Genomic DNA, 24,116 nt, shown 5'->3' with positions numbered 1-24,116 from the left:
AACAGCATCAAATTAGCAGTATTTTTTAAGCAATTAATATTTTTAAAACAAAATGACTTTGTCATTGTAATCATTTAAATGATAGGCTATATTGATTGCGCCCCAGCTGGCCAATTTTCAAAACCCAATGTGGTCATTGACCCAAAAAGTTTGCCCACCCGCTTTAACAGCAACTCTTCGCACCGCCATCTACAAGCCGGTGGGTGTACAGTCACTAAATGTAATTTATTGTATGGCCCCCAAAATTACTGTTATATCGACTTGAAGAGTGGCACACAGCAGTGCTCCTTAGAGTCGCCCACGGTTTTAAGAAACCTAAAAGACTCGCATACATTGTATTTCTTACGTTTTGGTACAACTTAAAACACTCATCTTCAGGTGTTTGTTGACAGCGATGACAGCAGACAGGAAACCGATATGCCTGCTTCTAGACAAAAAACGGAAGTTCATTACGTGCACAGAGCCAATTTGGGCTTCCAGGCTAGTTATGGTTATAAGAGGACCAGAAAAAGACACTAATTACGAAAAACACACTGGGGAAATGATTTCAGACCTTTTTAATATCAAATCATTCAAATTGACAAATTCCAGTTTCCAGTCCCTTTGGTGCATTTCTCAAACCAGCACATTTAGCATTTCTCAAAACAACTAGTGCAAACTGCACCACAAAGTGGATTACCTGCAAAAGTGCGTATCTCGCTCAAAATGCTTAGTTTATTCCTCAAAAGCAAGTATTTCTGCCAATGAAACTTTCAGTGCAATGACAAGTCCTTACGCCATTGTTCATGAACAAAGTGGTCAGACTGCTTTGTCACATTTTAATTGACAGCTTACTCTGTAAGTATTTTCTAATGAAAAGTCCACAAGGAAGCACTTTTTTCTGTGTGGCATAGCTATTTCGAAACTACAAAGTTACACATTATTGTGTGTGGATGAGGTCAATTGCAAGAGTGTGGATATGTTTCAAAGTTTTTTCTGTTGACAGACATTGTGACAGTGTGAAGAAAACAAAGGTGTTTACAGCATACACTAAAAGGTGTTTACAGCATACACTAATACACTAAAACACCCCTTGGTAAGAGCTGTGCACCACTGTAGGTCTACACCTTTCTATCCATCCATATAAATATGCTAGAGAGACTATGACAACTAGTTATGACAGCTAGTTCAACACTTTTGTATGTAATGACTCAAGCGATGAAATAAGGCCTATTTATTTCTTTTATAGGGTAAGGTACTCAGGTATTCAGCATGAAACTAAAATAGTGCATTTTGACAAACATGACAGTAGCAATTGAAAATGTAAAAAAAATGTTTACATAAACAGTGCTATTCCTTGCTCCCCCGCTCCAGTAGGGAGACGTGGTGAATCCCCCTTTCCCTTCTCAACTTCTGTATCAGATTGGCACAAATGAAAGCTAGAGTAAGAAAAACCAAAAACACCAAAGCGACTGATAAAAACTGTGAATGACACCTCTGTCTGAATAGCATCATAGAGCTATTTTTCTGTCACTTTCCTTAGCTGATGTTTTCCAATTTCAAGGCAGCATCCAGGGAAGCATTGACAGCAACAACAAGCACACTGATGAGGTGGATGTCAAGACACCACTGCCATTGCAAAGGTTCCCTTGACAACAAGACACATGCCCAACTACTGTAAACCCCACCACATCCAATATGTCTCGTCTTAGATCGCACATGGTCTTAGTTGCACAGCCTTTGCTGACCACAAGATTTCCAGCAACAGTCTCTGTGAGAAATACAAATATACATGGTCAGATTTTACCCTGTCATCCAGTTGTAATAGACCTAAGACCAATTCTGTTTAACAGATACACACACACAAAGAGATAGATAGAGATAGAGAGAAAGGTATAATGATCACCTGAAGCACTGATGCACATGGTCTCAGTTTCACTGCATTTCACCGTTTTAGTGCAATAATAGGGGTCAGAAACACATCCATAACATACCAGTTTGCCCTCGGAATGTTTTTCATTTCCTGAATTTCCAGAGAGAGAAAGAGAGAAGGGACCAGTTGGGGTAAACAGGACATGAAGTGCTGGCGAAGTGTTGCTGATGGAAAAATGTCTCAATCTTACCCATAGTTACATTTTCGCCACACTTGGTCTTGATCTTCCAGTCAGCAACTCGAAAGTTCACGGAGAAGTCCTTCTCACAGAGTGTGCGATCTGCACATCTTCTACTCACTTTCTTGATGGGCACTTTGTCTTGTCCACTAAGATCTGTCATACCCCCACAAAAAACACAACATATCAAACACATGGACACACACAAACAAAGCTGCTTAAGTCATCTAGTGTCCACATATACTGTACCACAGCCACCAACACCAAGTCCATAAGTCCAAGACAGGTCCATGCCAAACAAACAACCATATAAACACATGCACATACTGTAAAACAATTGAGTGTTAATACCTTGAGTGAGCACAGACACTGCCGACACACACTTCTCAGAAACTCGACAGGTATGTTCCTGTCCAACACAGTTGGCCCATGCCGCACCTGAACACTCAAGACATTTTTCTCCTTGTCCTACAACACACATCAATAAAACAATATACTGTTTTCAGACATGCTGATATTTTCAAGACACTAAACAGTATATGTGAAAAAATGTGTGAAATCAGAAGTGTTGATGATGTTTCTTAAATAGCACTTAAATGTCAGGGCAATGCAGAATTGTCATTTTACATTCAATAGATAGATAGATAGATAGACAGATACTTTATTGATCCCCAAGGGGAAATTCAAGACTCATATGTAATAGAAATGTAATGGCAGAGAAATTACAATAGTGGATGAAAAGCTGCTGGTTTAATGTTGGTGGGGAGATTCCTAGAAAAAAAAACATTGAATCACTTAATCTTTGAGTTCATACAAACCGTACCAAAAAACCTTGTGTGTCAAGGCGTTCTTGAGATATAACACTCAAGATGTTTTTGACCTTGATATTTGACCTTTGACCTCCAACATCAGCTCACTTCATCGATGAGTCCATACAAACACTTGTACCAAATTTGAAGCATATGCGTCAAGCCGTTCTGGAGATATAATGCGCAAAGCATGAGATATGGCTGTGACTTTTTTATTGACACACAGGAAATACTTAGGCCCCGTCCACACGGAGACGCTTTTTGGGTTAAACGCACCGGTTTTGCTTCGTCTTGGCCGATCGTCCAAACGAATCCTGTAAACGCACTGCCCGAAACCGCACTTTTTTGAAACCTGGTTCCAGGGTGGAAAAATCTGAAACCGTAGCCCTTGTGAGTTCGTTTGGACGGCACAACCGCATACTTGCGTATTGATGATGTCATCGCCACACCTCAGCTGCCCTGGACTTGACACTTATAGTATTGCCTAACAATACTAGTTTTCATACATGACATTACCTACGATTACACTCAGTAGGATAAATATCACAACTGGTGCTACGCAGCGCCAATAGCTTATGACTTGGTGGACTGAACAGCTACTGTAGCTACTGTCAGTGACGCGAGAGAACTAGTCAGAAGTTATTAGGGAAGTGCGGTGTAACTTTCAATTAATTTGTGCGTAGTGCCGGTGTCATTCATTTATTTTACTATTTATTTCTATGGGGGAAAAATGAACTTTTTAACATTTTTAATCCCCTATTTCTCAAAAAGTATAAACTTTAAAAACTTTAAATAATAATAATAACTCTCTTGCCCCACTCCAGACCTTCAGAACGGTTATTTCAACATGTCTGTACGTGAAGCGGTTAGAGTCGCATTCACTCTTGAAAAGGTAAAAAGAAAAGGTTATAATACCGTATTTTCCGGACTATAAGTCGCAGGACCAGCCAAACTATGAAAAAAAGTGCGACTTATAGTCCGGAAAATACGGTAATAAGAAGATGAAGCCAGGAGATTTCAAGATAGTGGATTCCATCCACTATAATAACACATATGTACAATACAAGACTCATATGTACAATAACATTTGTTTCAATTATATAGACAAGACTCAGCAATATCTACAGGCAGACATGGCAGCACATGTGCACTGGAAGAGCCAATGACCAAAGCTATGAAAACAAACTCTGTCAGTGCATGTAGCCCTTGTAGTTAGTCACTGTACAAAATTTGATGAAAATATTGGAGATATTGTGCAAAAGCTGTGCAATGACCTTGGCGGAAAAGGATGTTTCCTGTCACTGACAAAATAGGCCATTAAAGGTTGAAAGGAAGTTTAACTGTTATTCTGTGTCAAATCAGCCAAAATTCAGGAAAAGTGTTGTTGCACTGTCTTAGATTTTGCTCAAAGTTTGTCTACGTAATATTTAGGTCCCAAAACTAAAACCTGTAAAATATTTTTGATAAATTTCAATGTTTTCATACATTTTTTCATCCTCTCAGAAATGCCTTATCTTGGAGGCCATGTTTGAGCATTCATACAATAAGTAAGGAAGTATTATTCCTAGCCTGCCAAAACTTTGTAGGGTGGAAGACAGATATGTTCTCGGTATGATTGGAATGGCAAAAGTTTGTACTGCATGCCCACATTCATTTTATGTAAAACTGGTATAACTGCAAAACTGGTGATATATAGGGTCTTGGAAAATTTTTGTATCCACATGGCACAAATCGTTGTTTTGTCTGCAATTATACAACAATTGGGTTCTATGGAACTATTTATTTGTTTCTGATTGGCCGAGAGACGTGGAATATCCCTAGACATTTCAACTCAGACTTTGCACAGCTAATAATAAATCACTCCGCGATACAATATCCCAGCTCTCCACTATTTTAAGCAAAGGGTTACTCCTTAGCAAACCATAACGAAACAGTGCTTCGTAAGTAAGATAAACATGGATGCTAATTGACATGGCCCAGTGTCCTTACATGCATGCAACAAAGCTAGATATGAATGTTTATATGTGTCTCCATGTCATACTGGAGTCCTTCACGAATTCTAAATGAAATCAGGCCCGTGGCTCTGTAAAAGAGCCTTTTGGGTTGTAACTTTTACAGACAGTCTTACAGCTACCATTGAAGTTCTAGTAAATTCTGGTTTGAGTTTGATTGGCATAGCAACAAAACTATCAACTATCAATCATTTCAGCCCGACTCGTTCATTTTAAAGCAGGATGAAAACGGCTGTCCTTATTTCACAATGTCGTTCAACGAAGACACGAAAAACCACAAAGACCCGTTGGAGAGGGATCTGGAATGTTGGTTACCTAGTAACCAAGACGCTGTCTATTGAAAAGGAACTATTTTTTGATGCGTAAAAACGCTGTCGAAGTTAACATTTTTAAACAATAATGGGGTGTTTTCAGATTATTTCGTTTGTGGTAGAATTGTTGTATAAAAGCAATATAGCACGAGTGATATATTCCCTCGACCTCCGGCCTCGTGGCTACAGCCGAACAACACCCGTGGGAATATCCATGACCAATCCCACTCTCACTCGTGCTATATTGCTTAAGTACAATATTAATGTTGAGCCAATATTTAAGGTCTCTGCAACAAATGGACATGAAGATATTAAGGATAAAACAAGGTGTGATTGCATTTTTTTGGTATTTTTGTGTATAAAGTGCTAGTGATGTACCATGTTTCATTCATAAATACAATTTACTTGGTTATTTGGTTCGTATATGGGTTTTTATTCTTAGCCCTGAGGCAAAACAAAGATTTTGACTCAATTTATTTATCTATGGTAGGCTACAATATTAGCTTTTTGTACACTAAATGCCCATACACTGAACTACTTTCACATATATTTCCAAGTGCCTGCTAGCAGTGTTGTGTGTAACGCGTTACAAAGTAACGAGTTACAGTAACGTAACTACTTTTTCGACTAAAAAGTAAAAAGTAGTGTAACGTGGTACTACTGAAAATTTGGTAACGTAACGTAGTTCCTTTTTCATATCGGCGCAACATTACTTTTCCCAGGGACAGATTTGACAGCGACGCTGCTTTCTCAGCTGTGCGCTTGCGCAATAGGCACGAGCTCCACACGGCAGCCTACATGACAGAGGCTGGTAGCATGAAGTGCAATCATATCTCCACACAGTATGTGACAGAGGCAGGTGGCAACGAAGAGCAATCATAGCAAGCGAGACGCAGCCAACGGTCTCTTCTGAGGGATGGAGGTATTCACATCACTTGAAACTAAGGGGAGGAATGTAAGTGTTATTTGTAGCCTACACTGTGCCCTGATTTTGTCCACTGCCGTTAACTCAACTGCCAGCCTACTGATACGATTTGCACTAGCTTTGGAGGAGCGCCTGTTTAATGAAAGAGTATAAGGCTATAAAATAAGCCCTCATATATTTGTGTTCACCTATATGCCTGATTAAGATGTATCGAGACTATGTTATTTGATATTGTTTCATAGGGCTTTAGTGGTGGTGTTGAAGCCTATAAGCCCAATGTTTTCTTGTCAAGTGTTTGTGGCAGTGTCCTCCATAGTTGAACTTTATGTAGGCCTACACATTTAGGAACAGATATTGGGTTCTGCCCAAAGACGAGCAACATAAAAGTAACGTAAAAGTAACGAGTAACGTAAAAAGTTACTTTCCATAGAGGGTAACTAAGTAAAGTAACGGGTTACTTTTTTGAGAAGTAACGAGTAACGAGCAAACACTACTTTTTAAAAGTAACTTCCCCAACACTGCCTGCTAGCTACCCCAAATACCATTTTAATCCTATGGAAATAACAAAAAAACACAACCTCCCCTTGTTTAATCCTTAAAACTGTCAAGCCCTTTAACAGCACGGAACGCAACTTCAAACTGCGCATCAGTATTTTGACAGTCAGTGGCGCATTTGAAGGAATCTGCTTGCACGCGAGACCATTTGGAACAGTTATTCCTCTAGGGTCTCCAACCTTTTTGGAAATGAGGGCTACCTGAAGGACCCGAAATCATATGGAGGGCTACTCATTTGAAACAAACAAACCCTTGCCCCTTTTTTGCAAGGGTAATCCTCCTAAAAAAACAGGCCTATGTGATTTTTACATTTCAATTATCCATATTATGTAGGCCTATACGCCTTTATATATTAAGCAACTGTATTTTCATCTGATTCTTCAATATCAATATGCAACACTACCAACAGTTTTGTTCATTTCAATTTCATTTAATTTCCATTGGCAATCTAATCTAATTTTTAAATGAAAAAAGCAATCTTTTTGTGCAATTAATAATTTCGGTTACAATTTTTAGCATTACCCACCATTTAGAATTCAGAGGCTGTTTAATTTCTGATTTCAGTGGACAATTCGGTTGTAAAATTTCAATAGCAATCACCAACACCACCCTAAGACGCCTTTTATAGTTATTGCACATCTGAAATCTCTCCATGATTAAGACAAAAAAGCCACAAGATTTTCAGCACTATTGCTACACCATAGGCTATGGAGGAGAAAGGGCCCGTGGGATGAACACAGAATAGCCGCAGAACTTTTGCAAAGTTATGCTTCCATTGGCTACACCAGCATGGACGGATTATGAACTTTCTGCCCCCTGATGTATTAAGCCCCCCCCACACACTAATTGTTGCATATATGTGGGGGGGTTTGGGGGTCCTTCCCCAGAAATTGTTTAATTTGTTTGATGGGATTTTTCTGTCTTCTAGTGCATTTTGGGGATGACCAATACTTTAATTAAATGAGATTCATAGCCTACATCCTGATTTGTTGATATTGAGGCAATGATTCCATGCAATGGCTTGGGCTTCAGGGCCCCTGACCCCTTGGGCCTGGGCCCGGTAGGCCCGTGCAGTAATCCATCCCTGTACACCAGACGAGCAAGCTTTTTTCTGTTAATGTCTATGCGTGCGAGCAGCGTGTATGCACTCCGCTTCCATTGTTGCTTAAAGATTGAATGGGAAAGGGATTCGGATGTTTTAGAGCGTGATCTGCAGGCAACTTGTTGGCTATTTTTAAAAAAGTGCGCTGAGGGCGCCTTATACAGTAGGCGTCCTGCGGGCTACCTGGTGCCCGCGGGCACCGTGTTGGAGACCACCATGCTTTACGAAAACCTATAGCATAGTATAGTCTTTATGCATTTGCACTCGTCTATTATTTGAACTCATTGGCAAAGTGAAACTAACTTCACCGTGGTTTTAGTCAACGACGAAACAGTTCTACACAGTTAGTTACTTTAACTGACAATGGGTGTATTTCGTAATATTTATTATTTATTTATTTATTATAATTTATTCTAATTATGTTTCCCATTGTAATCATGTAATTTGTAATGTATTGCATGGATGTGCGCTGGTGCACGTTCATGGATGATAGAAGGATGGTGTGTTGTGCACCTGCCCATATCACTGTTGATAATGCGCTCTTAAAATAACATATGAACAACTCGACATGGACTTCTAACCAGGTTTGTCTTGGTCAGTAGCGTAATTCATTTTAGGTAGTGTACGATATTGATTTTTAGACAATGCGCCAGACCACTCCCTAGGTCCCTTGTTGATGACATCAAAGCTGCATGCGCTGTGCCCTTTAAAGCATGTAGCCACAGATTTTTAATATCCTGATTTATTAAAAACGCTATTTGAATTATTCTGTGTTATCTCTGTAATGTGTTACTGTGGTAATTTAACACCATGAGTAAATAGCAGAGGTGGGAAGTAACAAAGTACAAATACTTCTGTAGCATTTTCAGGTATCTGTACTTGACAACAACTTTTCACTTTACTTCCTTACATTTTCAGAGAAATATCTGTACTTTCTAATTCCTTAAATTTTCAAAACTGTCTTGTTACTTTTGTATTAATACATTTGAGGTGCGCTATCAATTATTTTTTATTTGAGGTCATTGTGTGCTTTCCTAACATCAAGGCTGATTTCAACCTAAATGGATGGGACTACTATAGTGACGCAAGAAGGGGGTTGACTTTCCAACAATAGGGGTGTCACCAAAGGGGCAGTGCCAAAAGAGTGGTTATATCATAATGGAATGTTCCTAGGCCTATTCTGCCAACGAACTTAACTCAAACAGAATGCAAGTTGATTCTTGACTTGCTAGTAGGCAACAAGCTTGCTAGATTTTTTATGAAATGCCATAGGGACAGTGAAATAGGTGTTAAGGAATAACACACATATGTGTTAAATTGGAATATCATTGTAGGCTACAGTCTGCTTCTTTTAACAACTGGTAATAGTCCTCAAAAGGCTTGGAATACTTTTTATTTTGTATACTTTCAGTACATTTCAAAGCCTGCACTTTGTTGCTTTTACTTGAGTAAAGAAGTTGAATCACTGCTTTTACTTTTACTAGTCTTTTTTTACAGAAGTATCTGTACATCTACTTGATTATGGAAAGTGTGTAAATAGCCTAATCATTGTGATTGTCATAGCAATATTAGTTTATCCTGAAAGTAGCAGGAAGATGACATACATATTAGGCTATTCACACAGTATCTTACATTTTACATATTCTTCAAACACTTTGAGGGGAGTGGAGATTGAAACTTCCCTAAGATAGCAATGACTGAGATTACTGAGCTGCTACAGCTGATTTAGTGAAGTTTTTTTCGAAATGAATGTAAGGCCTAAGTCAAATAATTAATAATAATAATATTAGTAATATTTAATTTTGCGAATATTAGTATTAATCCCACCAACCAGGGGCGCAGAAATTATCATTAAGGTGTGCCTGTGATATTTTAGGTGGCCTCAACCCAGTAAAAGTGAGGGGTGCAGAAACATGACGACAGATAGGACGCAAATTACCTCGAAATTAAAACACGTAGGTGTCAGTGCTCTCAAATTAAAACACGTAGGTGTCAGTGCTGTCAGTGCTCTCAAAATTAACGTGATCGCGTAATGACAATCAAAAACTGTACATTAAAATATGCTATTCGCATGACCATTCACTTTCAGAGGCAGCACCATGATTAATTTTCAAACTTAGGGATTTCATATTTGCTATAAGCTATTATGGTTGGTTTGTTAGAATGTTAAGAGCGAATGACGAGTAGCCTAATGGTAAGCATGAACTTAATATACGCCACTGGGCCTCCAACTCTCCGTGCCCACTCGCAATTTTGTCTTAAACAACGCCTCTGCAAACACAAAGCTACAGAGGTGGGCTAGTCATCTAAACAGGAAGCTGCATTAAAGCTGTAATTTTCCATTATAGTTTTAAGATGATGGAACAACCTGAACGTCTCGAAATGGTGTAGAATAGGCCAACAGGAGGCTCACTCCTTAGCCCATAACTTCGGATACAGAATAAATAACCTATAACATTTTATAACATATAATAACATTTGCTGTATCTTAAGTTATGGGCTAAGGAGCGAGCCTTATATTATATAATGTTTTTTAATCACGTTTCAGTGGCTGTTAAACAACAACAAAAAAATCAACATTTGTGTAACAACACATTAGTTTAAACCAAAGTTATAGAACATGTTTTAGGCTACAATATAGAGACAATATAGAGATACAATATAGAGAATATAGAGATAGCCAGATTGCCGCCTCTTTAAGAAACACCTTTCACTGTTCATGCACATGTGTGTCCGAGGAGATAAAATATCCTCGGACACACGTGTGCATTATTTTTAAAACTCAATGTGTGGAGCAGATGTGGGTGCTGTTGTCGACCCATACATTCATTAGCCTAGCCTACTGTACTCACCAACTGCGAACGTGGCACAAAACACAAATAGCAAAAATGTCAACATATTCCGATTTTGTTTCCTATCCTGGAACAATATTCTTCTGTGGTCTGTGGTTCCAGTGAAAAGGTATGACCAGCCCTTCTCTGGAATTATACTCTTCCTGAGAGTTGCGCCTATGGAGTCAAATCTACCAAATGTTAATTGCGCGCGAATCTGTCTCAACACACCACACCCATATTCATTGCAACAGGCTATAGGCTTTATATAAAATACTAACTGCCACAGGGCTTCCGTAAAGAGTGTGCTGATTTTTTATTACCCTGAACCTCGCAGGTTTTGTGTGGTAATAATAGGAAGGATGCGAATGCCCGCCCATCCACCCAGTCTCTCTCTCTCCCTCTCTTCCTCTAATAATCAATTGAAGCAAATAGACTAATTTGAGTGTTATTTTTCGTTCTTGAGTGATTTTACGCCACAACACGCAATTACACTACATATAATATAATTATAAAGTTACAACGTCATCTTGAACGTCATTTCATGTGAGAATAACTGAATAATTGGTGGGGATGTGTGTTATGGGGTGATAACAGTGGGCTACACTACAGCAAACAATAGGCCTACTACACCATTTCAAGTTTTTGCCTGAAATTGCACTGTGCCTATTTACAAGTAACCTGACCCTAGCCAGATGAATTTCGTTCCGCTATAGCTCCGCCTAGCTTCACTCACATCCATCTGGGACCTCTTCCATTGAGAGTGATTTCTGCAACCGACTTTATGGTTCAGCCAATCAGGACGCAGGGCGGGAGTTTCATAGATGTGACATAGCGTAGAAGCGACTGTGACACTGTTATTAGCGTCACAGGTTGGCTTCGATGTGAGTGGTTGAAGTAGCACGTCAATAGATGACGGACAAGTGGCTTATTCAATCATATGCAAGCATTTTTTGATTAGGCCCAGCCTTCTGAAGCAACACTTCAATGGATCGGTTCCAGATGGATGAGTGGAGCTAGGCGGAGCGAAATTCATCTGGCTAGGGTCAGGTTAATTTACAAGGGCATTGTTCCCACCTCTTTTGGGGTCAACCATCAAGTGCTGGACCTCTATAGAAAGCTGAGAACCTGTAGCTTTCATAGGAAGCAGTCAAGATAACTGTGTGATGTACTGACAAAGAGCTACAGAGGCTAGAATATAGTTTTTTCTTTCTGCTGGATTACAAGCATCTCTGAACTGACCACATTTTAGCTCTCTAGGTCAGCGGTCCCCAACCACCGGGCCGCGGGACATTCCTAACCGGGCCGTAGCCTACGACATGAGTTTAAAAAAAAATGCATGCAAACTAAACTAAATTCAATTCGCAATAATGTCACGTTTTTACATGGCATAGGCCTATATGCAGTTGTTTGATTGCACGCATGTTTGCATTTTGCAAGGTCTATTTTCTTCGCCTGTCTGTCCCGCTTCAACACTTTTACATATTGCCTTCAGCGCCAAGCGCAGCCTCAGGTCAGCTCACTTCACTTGATCAGTTCTTGGCGAACGTTATGTCACACGGTTAGCTAAACTGCTAGAATGAGCAACAAAAACAAGCATCTTTAGCAGGTCACTGGCCAGAGTGTTTGAGTTGAGAGAGCCCGCAGAGATTTCTTACAGAAAAAAAGCTGCACATTTTAGTGATGAGGACTGGGTGTCAAAACTCGCTAACCTGTGTGACATATTCGGATTGCTTAATGACCTCAACCAGTCACTCCAGGGGAGACTGACGACTGTCTTTAAACTGGCAGATAAAGTCGCTGCATTTAAAGTCAAGCTTGATTTGTGGGGACGACGAGTGGACCGGGGTGTATTTGATATGTTCCAAACAGTAGTGGGGGTTTTGGGAGAGACTGAGGCAGGGCCCTTTCTCTCGCAGCTGGTGCGCGATCACCTTGTTGTGCTTTCAAACGAGTTTGAGCGTTACTTCCCATCCTCCAAAGATCCACGGCAAACCAATGAGTGGGTCCGCAACCCATTTGTCAATATCCCAAATAGTCCTAACTTGTCAGCGCAGGAGGAAGAGCAGTTGATCGAAATTGCAAATGACAGTCTTAAGAGTGTCTATAAGGAAACCTCTCTGGCGGGTTTTTGGATCAATAACAAAGCAGAATATCCCGAGATAGCCGTAAAAGCGTTGAAGACGTTGCTACCATTTCCACCACGAGGCGGGTTTTCGCAATGACTGCAACTAAGACCAAATTGCGCAATCGACTGGACATTTCAAACACACTGAGGGTGTCACTGTCTTCCATCATTCCATAAGCAGGGCTCCCACTGATTATATTCGTAATGCACGTTTAGTTCCCATGTTTTGTTCCCATATTTTGTGAAGCATGTTCACACGTAGGCTATAGATGTTGCTTCAAGTTGTTCATTATTCATAGTTCATATTGTTCAATTTTCACTTCTTCAAGTTCACGTTTTTCACATGTTTAAGAGATCATTACCTTCACTGTTCATACATAACTGGAGCTAGTTCTTTTCAAGTAATGCATGCACAACACATATGGAACATGGAACCCCCACCCCCCCGCCGCCGGTCCGTGGAAAAAAAATAGGAATCAAACCGGTCCATGGTACATAAAAGGTTGGGGACCCCTGCTCTAGGTCACTTGATATCCCTTAGAAACACAACTGAGCCCTAGCACCAGGTCTTGTGAAGCTGTGTGCAAAAGTTGATCAATGTAGAATGAAAATATGAGTACTTTAGACTATTATTTGCCAAGGTATGCCCATGCGTTTTGTAAAATGCCTATGGATACTCCCCATAGGACTTTTTGTTATCCAAAATGCATACTGACAATCAAATGCTTACTGCACATGAACCCCTTTGTGTAGAAGCATAATCCTGGTCTCAAATGAAAGATAACACTATGAGGTTTCTTGTGGACTATTTAGATTGTATGTCTGGTGTTCTGATATAGACTGACTACACAAAATATGGAATAATTACAAAAAGTCTCTATTTTTACATTTACTTTGTTGGTTCAATGAGTGTGTATAAGATAGACCTTCTCAGCCTACGTCATTACGTTCACTGGAGGCAAAACAAACCATCACCTCAGCTGGGAAGCTAAACCAACAGTCATATTTGGGAGGCTAAAGGTTATCATGGTCTCATCTTGCTGGGCTGTCGGGTGCCAGAACCGAAAAAGTCATCGGTTAAATTTGAAATAAGTAGACTACAGTTTCCAGTGAGAACGTAGTTGTTCGTTTGACTCACGATAACCCAAGCCGTGTATATATCACTTAATATTAATTTCTATACAAACCAAGACGGCGGATTCCTAAAGAAACGCAAGCACCCACACCATAAGTGTATCTAAATTAGCTATGTACCAAAAATTATATTTTACCGTGACTCGAAGAGCTAAACCAAAGATCCTTGATTAGGCTACTAGCTAGGCCTACTACTACTGTGTAAGGCCCAGCACTAAACTCCGAGCGTGGTAAACAAAATTAGACATTCCAGGCAGCCCCGGTAAGAAACAAACTAGATTTTGTTCAAATCTACACACCTATGGCTACTGAAAAATGTGAGGTTCATTTATAAAATGTTATTTTGAAGTATTAAAAAACATTGTTGTTTTAGAATTTTCAAACGAAATGGTCGGTAATTAGCACGTTTGTGATTCATCTTTGCCTTGTGACATTGGCACTGGCTCGGTAAAATGTCGGTTCAGCAAACACAAAACTCATCCGATACGTCATTGTAGATCTATTGTAAGTCTTGGACATAACCATTTAGGGGATAGTTATATGCATTCAATGATTTATACACCCTCAGCTTCTCGTTACTGTAGACACTCGGTTTTTCAATGTCCGGCCATTCAACTGATGCCTGTCACTCTTCTTTCCAATCACTGACGGTATTAGGTCTGTCAGGATGGTCCCATCTGATAATGTAGCCTTATTTTTTTTTCAAATAATCCTCCCGATCACATACACTGAGTGTATGTACATACTGTGTTATATCGTTACACATTTTAGCAAAGATTTTAGATTACTGTCTGATTTTAGCCGCCTCACTAGTACTATTCAAATAGCCGTATCACTATCCAAATGATTGTTTCTGCCTCCAGTGACGTCACACCCACCCGAATGTTTATGTTTTCACCGCCGTTGCGAAGGGGTCTATACGTCTGTACAACTAATATTGGATAATACAACATGAAGATTCAATTTCTATGGATTCTTGTGAATATTTCAGTACCCAATATGAGGCATCTACTTATTGTGCTGCAGCTACACTGCAGCCAGAAGTCAGGGTATCACAAAAGCGGAGGAGGGGGAGGGGGGCATTTTGGATCAAATTTAATTGAGACATAATAAAATGAATCTGAGAATGTAAAGCACTATACAGATTGTACATGAAAAAAGTTGTCATTTTTGGATTCCCAAGAGCCAAAGCTTTGAAATGGTGTATAACATTACTATGCTACATAGCAATATGGTGCATACAATTGATTTAGAATGTTGGGGGGAGGTGGGGGAGGGGGGTAACCGTCCCGCCGGCGGGACACTGAAAGTTATTTACAGTTTTTCTCGATTGCTTTTACCTGCTTAAGTAAACTAGAACCCACTTGGTCTTCATGACTACTTTCTTTGCACAGCAGAAGTAATCTCTTGCGAATGTGTTCACACATTTTCATTGGGTTCACACATTTCTCACACCCTTTTGCAAAACAGTTAACACAGGTGTCATTCAAAAGCCCCAAACTCTATTGGTTTCCCCATGCTAAACAAAAGGAAAACTTTTCACAGGTGGTATAGATTCCTTGCATAAGTCTGAATCTCTGATACACCTGTATGAAACTCCTTTGCACAATTCTTCAATCAGCAAACATTCATTAAAAAGATGTCTGTTCTGTGTTGCTATTTGCAAGTATGGATCTAATGCACATTTAGACAAAGCCTATTTGGTGGAGAAAACAGTACAAAAGGTGTTTACTGTAGGTCTATTTCGATTCAAAACAGTGTTTAAAGTGCTAAGATTGTTCGCAAAAGTTTGTGAAAACATGCACATCAGAGTACTGCTTTACTAATGTAAAATATAATTAGGCCTACAATAGTTTCATTGTTTTTGCATTGTTGCATGATGCTTGCATGAGAAATACTTCTCAAAACAACAGCAGTTATATGGGTGCCGTTGTTTTGGGATGTTTCCCTCATGCAAGCATCATACACTGATATTTATATATTATTTATTATTTATTATTTATAATTATAAATATTATATTATTTATATTATTATTTATATATTATTATTCAATATTTATATGTTATTTAATTACATTTAATTTGAATGCCTGAATGTAAGGATTCAGGAGACACAATACCAGCTTTTGTGAATGGTAAATGGCAGATCAGATCATGGGTAAATCCCTGATCTGGAGATCTTTAACTATCTTTTACTAAGACTAATTAATAGCTTTTGGCTGACTTTAATACTTAATGCCAAACAGTGTTTTATATAGTCTGTGCTCTGTTTTTTATGGAAGTTCATAAATCCACGTCGTTCTATTAAATGTCGTTGCATAATTAGCACACGCGTGCATTGAATAAACGCTCATACCACGACTTAATTATATGCCTCTATGTTTGATCTGCCGTTCTGTCCGCGGCTCCTTGACCAATTGCGCAGCAAATTATCAAAGTCAAAGTCAAAGTCAGCTTTATTGTCAATTTCTTCACATGTTCCAGACATACAAAGAGATCGAAATTACGTTTCTCACTATCCCACGGTGAAGACAAGACATATTTTACCAATTTAAGTCCACAGACAAACATAACATTCAAGTAAACAAAAAAGTAAGTAAATAAGAGGGCACATATAATGAAAAAAATAAGAGCAGCAAAATTTGGTTGAAATTGTGCATAGACAGTCAATAAAATACTAGTGCAAAGTCAGGCCACTAAAAGGCTGGGGTAGTTCTGTTTGACCTAAGTAAGAAAGAAAGTGGCATAGTGGTGCAAGTTATGTAAGAGCAGCAGAAGTGTTGTGTTTTCAGGACAACAACAACAAGTTGCAAAGTGTACAGGTGTGCAAGTGGAGTAGTGCAGGCGGCCATTGTGGGTCCAATGTCCAGGATGTTATGTAGCTGAGGGTGGAGGGGAGAGGAGGGAGAGAGTTCAGCATCCTTACAGCTTGGTGTATGAAGCTGTTGGTGAGTCTGGTAGTGGGGGCGCAGGCTTCTGTACCTCTTCCCAGAGGGCAGTAGATCAAACAGATTGTGAGCGGGGTGACTTGCATCACTCACAATTTTGCTCGCCTTGCGGGTGAGGTGGGTGGTGTAAATGTCCTTCAGGGAGGGGAGTGAAGCACCAATAATCCTTCCAGCTGTGTTCACTATGCGCTGCAGGGCTTTCCTGTTGTATTCCTGCAGCTTCCACCCCACACAGCGATACAGCTGGAGAGGATGCTCTCAATGGTGCCTCGGTAGAATGTGGTCATGATGGCTGGTGGAGCACTTGCTCGCCTGAGTTTCCAAGAGGAAGTACAGGCGGGCGCTGAGCCTCTTCGTCAGTGATGCAGTGTTGGTGGTCCAGGAGAGGTCTTCACTGATGTGCACCCCCAGGAATTTGGTGCTGCTCGCCTCTCCACCACAGCAATCGCCGATGGTCAGTGGCAGGTGTTGGGTGTGACCTCTCCGGAAGTCAACAACAATCTCTTTGGTCTTGCTGACGCTCAGCAGGAGGTTGTTGTCCCTGCACCACGGGTCAGATGGTCGACCTCCAACCTGTATTGAGTCTCACAGCCCTTGGTGATGAGACCCACCAGAGTTGTGTCGTCAGCAAATTTCACTATGTGATTGTTGCTGTAGGTTGCAGTGCAGTCATCGCGTCAGCAGGGTGAAGAGCAGCGGACTGAGCACGCGGCCTTGGGGCCCCTGTGCTCAGTGTGATGCTGCTTGAGGTATTGTTGCCAACACGTGCTACTTGAGGCCTCTGACAGAGGAAGTCCAGTAGCCAGTTGCAGAGGTAGGTACTGAGTCCCAGTTTGTCAAGTTTGCAGATGAGTTGTTGTGGTATTATGGTGTTGAATGCAGAACTGAAGTCTATAAACAGCAATCTCACATATGAGTCTCTTTTTCCAGGTGGGTGAGGGCTGGGTGGAGGGCAGAGCAGATTGCATCCTCTGTAGACCGCTTGGCTCGGTATGCAAACTGGAAGGGGTCCAGGGTGGGGGGGAGAATGGATTTGATATGTGACATGACAAGCCGCTCAAAGCACTTCATGATGATGGGTGTCAGTGCCACGGGGCGGTAGTCATTGAAGCAGGATGGAGCAGTTTTCTTCGGCACAGACGATGGCCCTGGAATAATTTCACTCTGCAGACCATTGTCCACATTGAGGACCGCCTTTTTACGGTCTTTTTACGGTGTGTTTTAGCCGGGTTTTCGCGTGGAAGGCTCTGTAGAAATCTGGCACCCTATTCAACGAAGTTAAACTGAAGAGCGTGCCGTTCACAGACACCAGAATGAACGAGTTCACAGTAACGTTCATCAGGCAGTAGTAGCCTAATACAGTACAGTTCACGTTCGCTCAAAATACATATGAACGAGTGACTTTCGTTCAATGAACGCGTTCAGGCACAACACTGGGGAGGGGGGTTGCTGAAAGTTGACATCTGCCCTGGCTGAATACTGATGAATAATGAAGCCGAGGCCCACTTGCGGCGTGGGCTACAGTTGCATTGTGGGGAATGGAGTATTGATGCGCAAAACAGCAGCAGGCGGCTGTGGCCTGCGGGCCGGTTCTAATACTAATCAAATATCATCCCGGGGGCCGTAGATAATTCATTCGGCCCGCGGGCCTTGACTTTGACATGTCTGGATTAAAGAGTGTTTTTGAATTGGCAACAAGTTGTAGTGTTTGAAGGCAAGATTTGCTTTTGCTGCATGTTTTAAGTGTTTTGAGAGAGTAACAGCCTTTTGCAAGCAAAATGTGTCATTTTGTCCAGAGTGCTTTTGTTCAGACACGATCGAGAAAAACTGTAATAAACAGAGTGGTAGAGAAAACAGAGTGGCGACACTCTCATAAGAGTCTGGGGAAAAATGTTTCATGCCTTTTTCCGGATTAGCCTATGAGTTTTGGAACTTAAAACTGCCAATCACTTGGTCATTTAATTGATTCCCCCTCCAGGATCTATAAAGGCCTACATCCCACTCTCCTGCGATTCAACCATTCAGCTCAGTTTCTTTTAGCCTGGGTGTTCCCATGCTGCCTTGCGCGCGATTTGATTCACGCTGCTAAGGCAGCCTGAAGACCATGGAGCAAATTTTCGCCTGAGATAGGGAACCAATCACAGAACAGGGGGGAAAGCAAGACGATGATGAGCTATGCATTTGATGATGAGACGCATTTGATAGACATCCGTGGCATCCAATAAAAGGATCTGGGCATTTTTTTCAAATACGAGAAAATGAACGTTTGGTTCCCAGACCACGTCTCATTGAGAAGGGGTGGCGCTAGCCAGGCTAAGTTTCTTTGGGACTTTTCATCGTGTGGCGGCAACATCAAATAGTGCCGCACTTTCTATGGCTCTGGGTAGGCCTCATAGGTTGGCTACTCTTTTTTTCCCTTCATATTTTATTCAATCTTACTCGTGTCACCCTCCAATCCAGGTGGTGGCGATAGCAAGGCTTGCCATTAGAGAGAAGGCATTAGAGAAGAAGACGAAAAGTAGGCTATGCTACATTTTGTAGCCTACTGTCTACTGTTCTGACGGTAGGGCTGCTGATTATCAAGACAGATACCACTGTTGGAATTTCTGAACTGAGTTTCAAAGATTGTAGCCTAGGCTATCGTGAAGTTGGAAGTTACTAGTCTGTCTCACAGACAACACCAGGCATCCACTGTAGAAGACATGGCGTCGTTGAATTCACCACTGCGTGTATGTCGTAGTATACTGAGAGAACTGCGGGCGTTAAAGGGACCAGAATATAAACAAACGATGGCATATAATTACGTTTTGGAACAGTTTCGTAAAAATCAGGTAGGCCTATGTGAAATTATTATTGTTGTAGTTCACCAAGTCTGCTGACAACATTACATAGTTAACGTTAATATACTGTCCTGTGTCAACGTGTATGTGTAGGCTAAGCTATGTCAGAGGTCATGCTGCTTCACTTCACACACTATCATAGCAGAAAATTATGGCATCGTGGGGAATGCACAACTCGCCTTTACCAGATCCCCAAGGTGACCGTCACTGAAGACCGTCATTCATGGGCTAGCCCATAGACTGTATATAGAACAGTCTATGGGCTAGCCTAGGAGGAGTTTCATGCACTCCCGTCCACATGCACCCACCGACCTGTAGCCTACCACAGAGCCCGTCTACTCAGATATTCTCTGGTACATGGTACACCGATCTGGCCCATCTGTGACTTTCCTTGTCCGATTAGGCTATGCATTAATTTCAATCATTCATACACAATGAACACATAATTCATCCTTAGGTCACCATATGACTAAAGAAGTGCATGCATGTGGACACCCTCCTAGACCAGGGACCAGTAGCCTATTGTGGTGAACCAGTTGTACATCTGATACATTTTGGGCAGAACTATTAAGAGAAATTTAAGAATGCCACCTAAACAATATGTTTTCTGAAACCCCATACCATACCCTCTAGATGTGATTTCATACAACCCCTGGCAAAAAATATGAAATCAATACTCTTTGAAGGCATTTTTTGAAAAAAGACAAATCAAAGATATATTATTATATAAATACATATATTATTATATAAGATGACTGCCTGAAGAAAACAAGACCGTTTCCACCATAGATACATACGTATATATATCTATGGTTTCCACAGTCACTGATGATATGGGGTTGCAAAAGGACTAGGGGAGATGACAGTCAAACCTACAGTAAATGCACAAGTGTACATTGAAATGTCTCTTGTCATTCAAAGTCAAAGTCTGCTTTATTGTCAATTTCTTCACATGCCAAGACATACAGAGATCGAAATTATGTTTCTTACTATCCCACGTTGTAGACAAGACATATTTTACCAATTAAGTCCACAGACAAACATAACATTCAAGTAAACAATAAAAAGTAAATAAGAAGGCACATACAATGAATAAATAAGAGCAGCAAAATTGGGTTGAAATCGTGCAATTGTGCATAGACAGTCAATATAGTAGTGCAAAGTCAGGCCAATAAATGGCTGAGGTAGTTCTGTTTGACCTAAGTAAGCAAGTGGCATAGTGGTGCAAGTTATGTAAGAGCAGCAGAAGTGTGTTGTGTTTTCAGGACAACAACAACAAGTTGCAAAGTGTGCAAGTGTACAAGTGGAGTTAGTGCAAGTGGAGTAGTGCGAGGCAGCCATTGTGGGTCCAAAGTCCAGGATGTTATGTAGCTGAGGGTGGAGGGGGGAGAGAGTTCAGCATCCTAACAGCCTGGTGTATGAAGCTGTTGGTGAGTCTGGTGGTGCGGAGCGCAGGCTTCTGTACCTCTTCCCAGAGGGCAGTAGATCAAACAAATTGTGAGCGGGGTGACTTGCATCACTCCTGGTTGTGGTCGCCTTGTGGGTGAGGTGGGTGGTGTAAATGTCTTTCAGGGAGGGGAGTGAAGCACCAATAATCCTTCCAGCTGTGTTCACTATGCGCTGCAGGGCTTTCCTGTTGTATTCAGTGCAGCTTCCGCCCCACACAGCGATACAGCTGGAGAGGATGCTCTCAATGGTGCCTCGGTAGAATGTGGTCATGAAGGCTGGTGGAGCACTTGCTCGCCTGAGTTTCCGCAGGAAGTAGAGGCGGCGCTGAGCTTTCTTCGCCAGTGATGCAGTGTTGGTGGTACAGGAGAGGTCTTCACTGATGTGCACCCCCAGGAATTTGGTGCTGCTCACTCTCTCCACCACAGCACCGCCGATGGTCAGTGGCAGGTGTTGGGTGTGACCTCTCTGGAAGTCAACAACAATCTCCTTGGTCTTGCTGACGTTCAGCAGGAGGTTGTTGTCCCTGCACCACGTGGTCAGAAGGTCGACCTCCAACCTGTATTGAGTCTCGTCGCCCTTGATGATGAGACCCACCAGAGTTGTGTCATCAGCAAATTTCACTATGTGATTGTTGCTGTAGGTTGCAGTGCAGTCATGCGTCAGCAGGGTGAAGAGCAGCGGACTGAGCACGCAGCCTTGGGGGGCCCCCGTGCTCAGTGTGATGCTGCTTGAGATATTGTTGCCAACACATACTACTTGAGGCCTCTGACAGAGGAAGTCCAGTAGCCAGTTGCAGAGGTAGGTACTGAGTCCCAGTTTGCAGATGAGTTGTTGTGGTATTATGGTGTTGGTATTCTATCAGTTGAAAGGAATTCTGATGATGAGGAAGTCATTTTCCATGATAATAATGTATCTTGTCATAGAGCAAAGATTGTAAAACTTTTCTTCAGGAAAGACATCAAGTCAATGACATGGCCAGCCAACAGTCGGATCTCAATCCTATTTAAAATCTATGGTGCAAACTGAAGAAAAGGCATCATCCTGTAAAGCTGATCTGTCAAATGCTGTTTGACAAGTTGAAAAGTTGAAGTTGAAACCTGATTGATGAAGAATACTGTTCTACATTAGTGAAGTCTGTGCCAGAAAAGGTGTACAAAGTAATAATTATAATGTTTTAGGTTTGTGATTCTATATTTTTTTCCTCAGTATTGAGTGACTCCATATTTTTTTCTCACAAAGCCAAAATGTTCATCTGTTGCAAAAGTATTTTTGAAGCACATCTGTGATTTTGTCTTTTTTCTAAAATGATTCATTACATTTACATTACATTACATTTGGCTGACACATTTTTAACCAAAGCGACTAACAACATGGTGAACAGTGTTGAGATTCCATAATTCTTGCCAGGGGTTATGTGAATTGAGATAGCTGATTTAACAGCCTAAAGCCTATACACTCTAGATGTGATTTAACATTCATTGTGACAACATGGTGCATGGTAGACTTATCTGGACTGGAATCTGGCACATATGATATCCTATATGACTTTCCATGTCCGATTAGGCTATGTAATCATTACTGATAATTTGTAATACATAATTAATACATAAGTCAGTCATCCTTTGAATCATGATACCAATGTTCAGGAACTTGCTTACCAAGCTGAAATTAGTCATGTTATGCAGCAATGATGGGTGGTTTCATTCCCCCTCAGGCTCAGATTAAAAAACAAGATGTCTTGAAGAGTTTGGAAAGGGGTTCTAAGAAGTACACTGGGAATGAGTTTATATCTTGTTAACATGATTTTTCTTAAACTTTGGGACCAGAGCTGCAAGAAAATACCAATGGAATTTAGTAGTAGTGGACCCCTCCTAGCCCATGGACTATAGGTTAGACATCTGTCATAATGTAGTTATATGGTTGAGCCTGTTAAAGTGAGGGGTGCTGGTTAATCCAACACACAGACCACTGGACGGAACGCCAGTAACCATTAACAGTTAATTAGCGTCTTCCTGATTAATGTTTTGTCAAAAGATGTATTTTAGTGTGCATTTTCACATAGGCCTATTTTTTGGAATTCTCATGTGATGACCACGTACCATCAAAATTAATTAGAAGGTGTTATGCCTGCCCTAACATATTCTAACACTTTTATAACATGATACAAAGTAACACTAAAATCAAGTTATTTTAAGTTATTTTGGCATAGCCTAAGCTTGAGGCCAAAGCCTTCATACATTTCACCCACGTACAGCCTAAAGCAAACATAAACATAATGGCCATAGTCAGGTCGGTGTTCCTCATACATTGTGTGTGAACCTACTGACCTTTTTCATATCTCTCCTCTGCTCAGGTAACAGGGGAGAGGTATTGTCGGGCCCAGCAGGAGGCGCTCCACTCCTCCCTTACCTACCTGTGCTTGCTCTCCTCCACCAGACAGCATATGGCTCTCCACAACCTCTACCACGCTAAAGGAGAGATTAGCGCAGAGGATGCAGCCGGCTTGGTGGGCCTTCGGTTGCCCACCCAACCAGGAGGAAAAGGCTGGGAAAAGTGAAAGGTCAAAGGGAAATGTGCTCACCTCAAGTTCATGTATGGACCACATCCATCTTTAAGCTCTGAGATGAACAACGATTGAGACATACATTGCTGAATGTAATGTTAGGTTCAGATGCATTAGTAAAGTAAAGTCTCATGCATAGTAAAATGCATCATATATTCTTAAATGTAAATATGTTTGTTGATGTCACTAAACGATTAAAAAACATACCATTAACTACTTGCTTTGTTTCCTTGTGTGTCAAGAGATTTCCGTGAGTCAGTCTGTGTTAAGTGCATGAAATTTGTGGGTCTAGCCTTACATACTTTTGAGCCGTTGTTTTTTTAATTCAGTTCCTGGTAGTCATAGTCAAAACTTGACCTCCTTGCATCTGACTCTTCTGTTCTGTTTTCATGGAGTGGAGTTATTTCATTCAAGTAGAG

At 41.0% G+C, this 24,116-nt stretch overlaps 2 protein-coding genes and 1 long non-coding RNA gene across 4 annotated transcripts in view; 1 reads left to right on the top strand and 2 right to left on the bottom strand.

Annotated features, from left to right (window-relative positions):
- Window positions 1-24,116, bottom strand: part of LOC125296280 — a 313,747-nt gene that overhangs the window by 209,387 nt on the left and 80,244 nt on the right. The window lies entirely within an intron of this gene.
- Window positions 543-10,975, bottom strand: LOC125296276. The gene is made up of 5 exons (XM_048246095.1): window positions 10,657-10,975; window positions 2,442-2,558; window positions 2,103-2,246; window positions 1,886-2,002; window positions 543-1,750 (listed from the first exon to the last, which is right to left on the bottom strand). Exons 1-5 carry the CDS (start codon window positions 10,700-10,702, stop codon window positions 1,539-1,541), a joined length of 636 nt encoding a protein of 211 aa, XP_048102052.1. The 5' UTR covers window positions 10,703-10,975; the 3' UTR covers window positions 543-1,538.
- On the top strand, window positions 19,325-23,910 carry fmc1 (formation of mitochondrial complex V assembly factor 1 homolog). The gene is made up of 2 exons (XM_048246101.1): window positions 19,325-19,676; window positions 23,488-23,910. The coding sequence occupies exons 1-2, from the start codon at window positions 19,548-19,550 to the stop codon at window positions 23,689-23,691; spliced, it is 333 nt and encodes a 110-aa protein (XP_048102058.1). The 5' UTR covers window positions 19,325-19,547; the 3' UTR covers window positions 23,692-23,910.

This window comes from Alosa alosa, chromosome 6, assembly GCF_017589495.1.
Source record: "Alosa alosa isolate M-15738 ecotype Scorff River chromosome 6, AALO_Geno_1.1, whole genome shotgun sequence".
NCBI classification, from domain to species: domain Eukaryota; kingdom Metazoa; phylum Chordata; class Actinopteri; order Clupeiformes; family Clupeidae; genus Alosa; species Alosa alosa.
The sequence above is the reverse complement of the archived record's forward strand: the minus strand, read 5'-3'. Positions and strand labels throughout refer to the sequence as shown.

Coding starts and splice junctions, on each gene's coding strand:
- fmc1 (XM_048246101.1), top strand. CDS start 19,548: ATGGCGTCGTTGAATTCACCACTGCGTGTATGTCGTAGTATACTGAGA. Junction 19,677..23,487: donor AACAGTTTCGTAAAAATCAG/GTAGGCCTATGT, acceptor TCCTCTGCTCAG/GTAACAGGGGAGAGGTATTG.
- LOC125296276 (XM_048246095.1), bottom strand. CDS start 10,702: ATGTTGACATTTTTGCTATTTGTGTTTTGTGCCACGTTCGCAGTTG. Junction 2,247..2,441: donor AGTGTCTGTGCTCACTCAAG/GTATTAACACTC, acceptor GGGGTATGACAG/ATCTTAGTGGACAAGACAAA. Junction 2,003..2,102: donor TGGCGAAAATGTAACTATGG/GTAAGATTGAGA, acceptor CTGGAAATTCAG/GAAATGAAAAACATTCCGAG.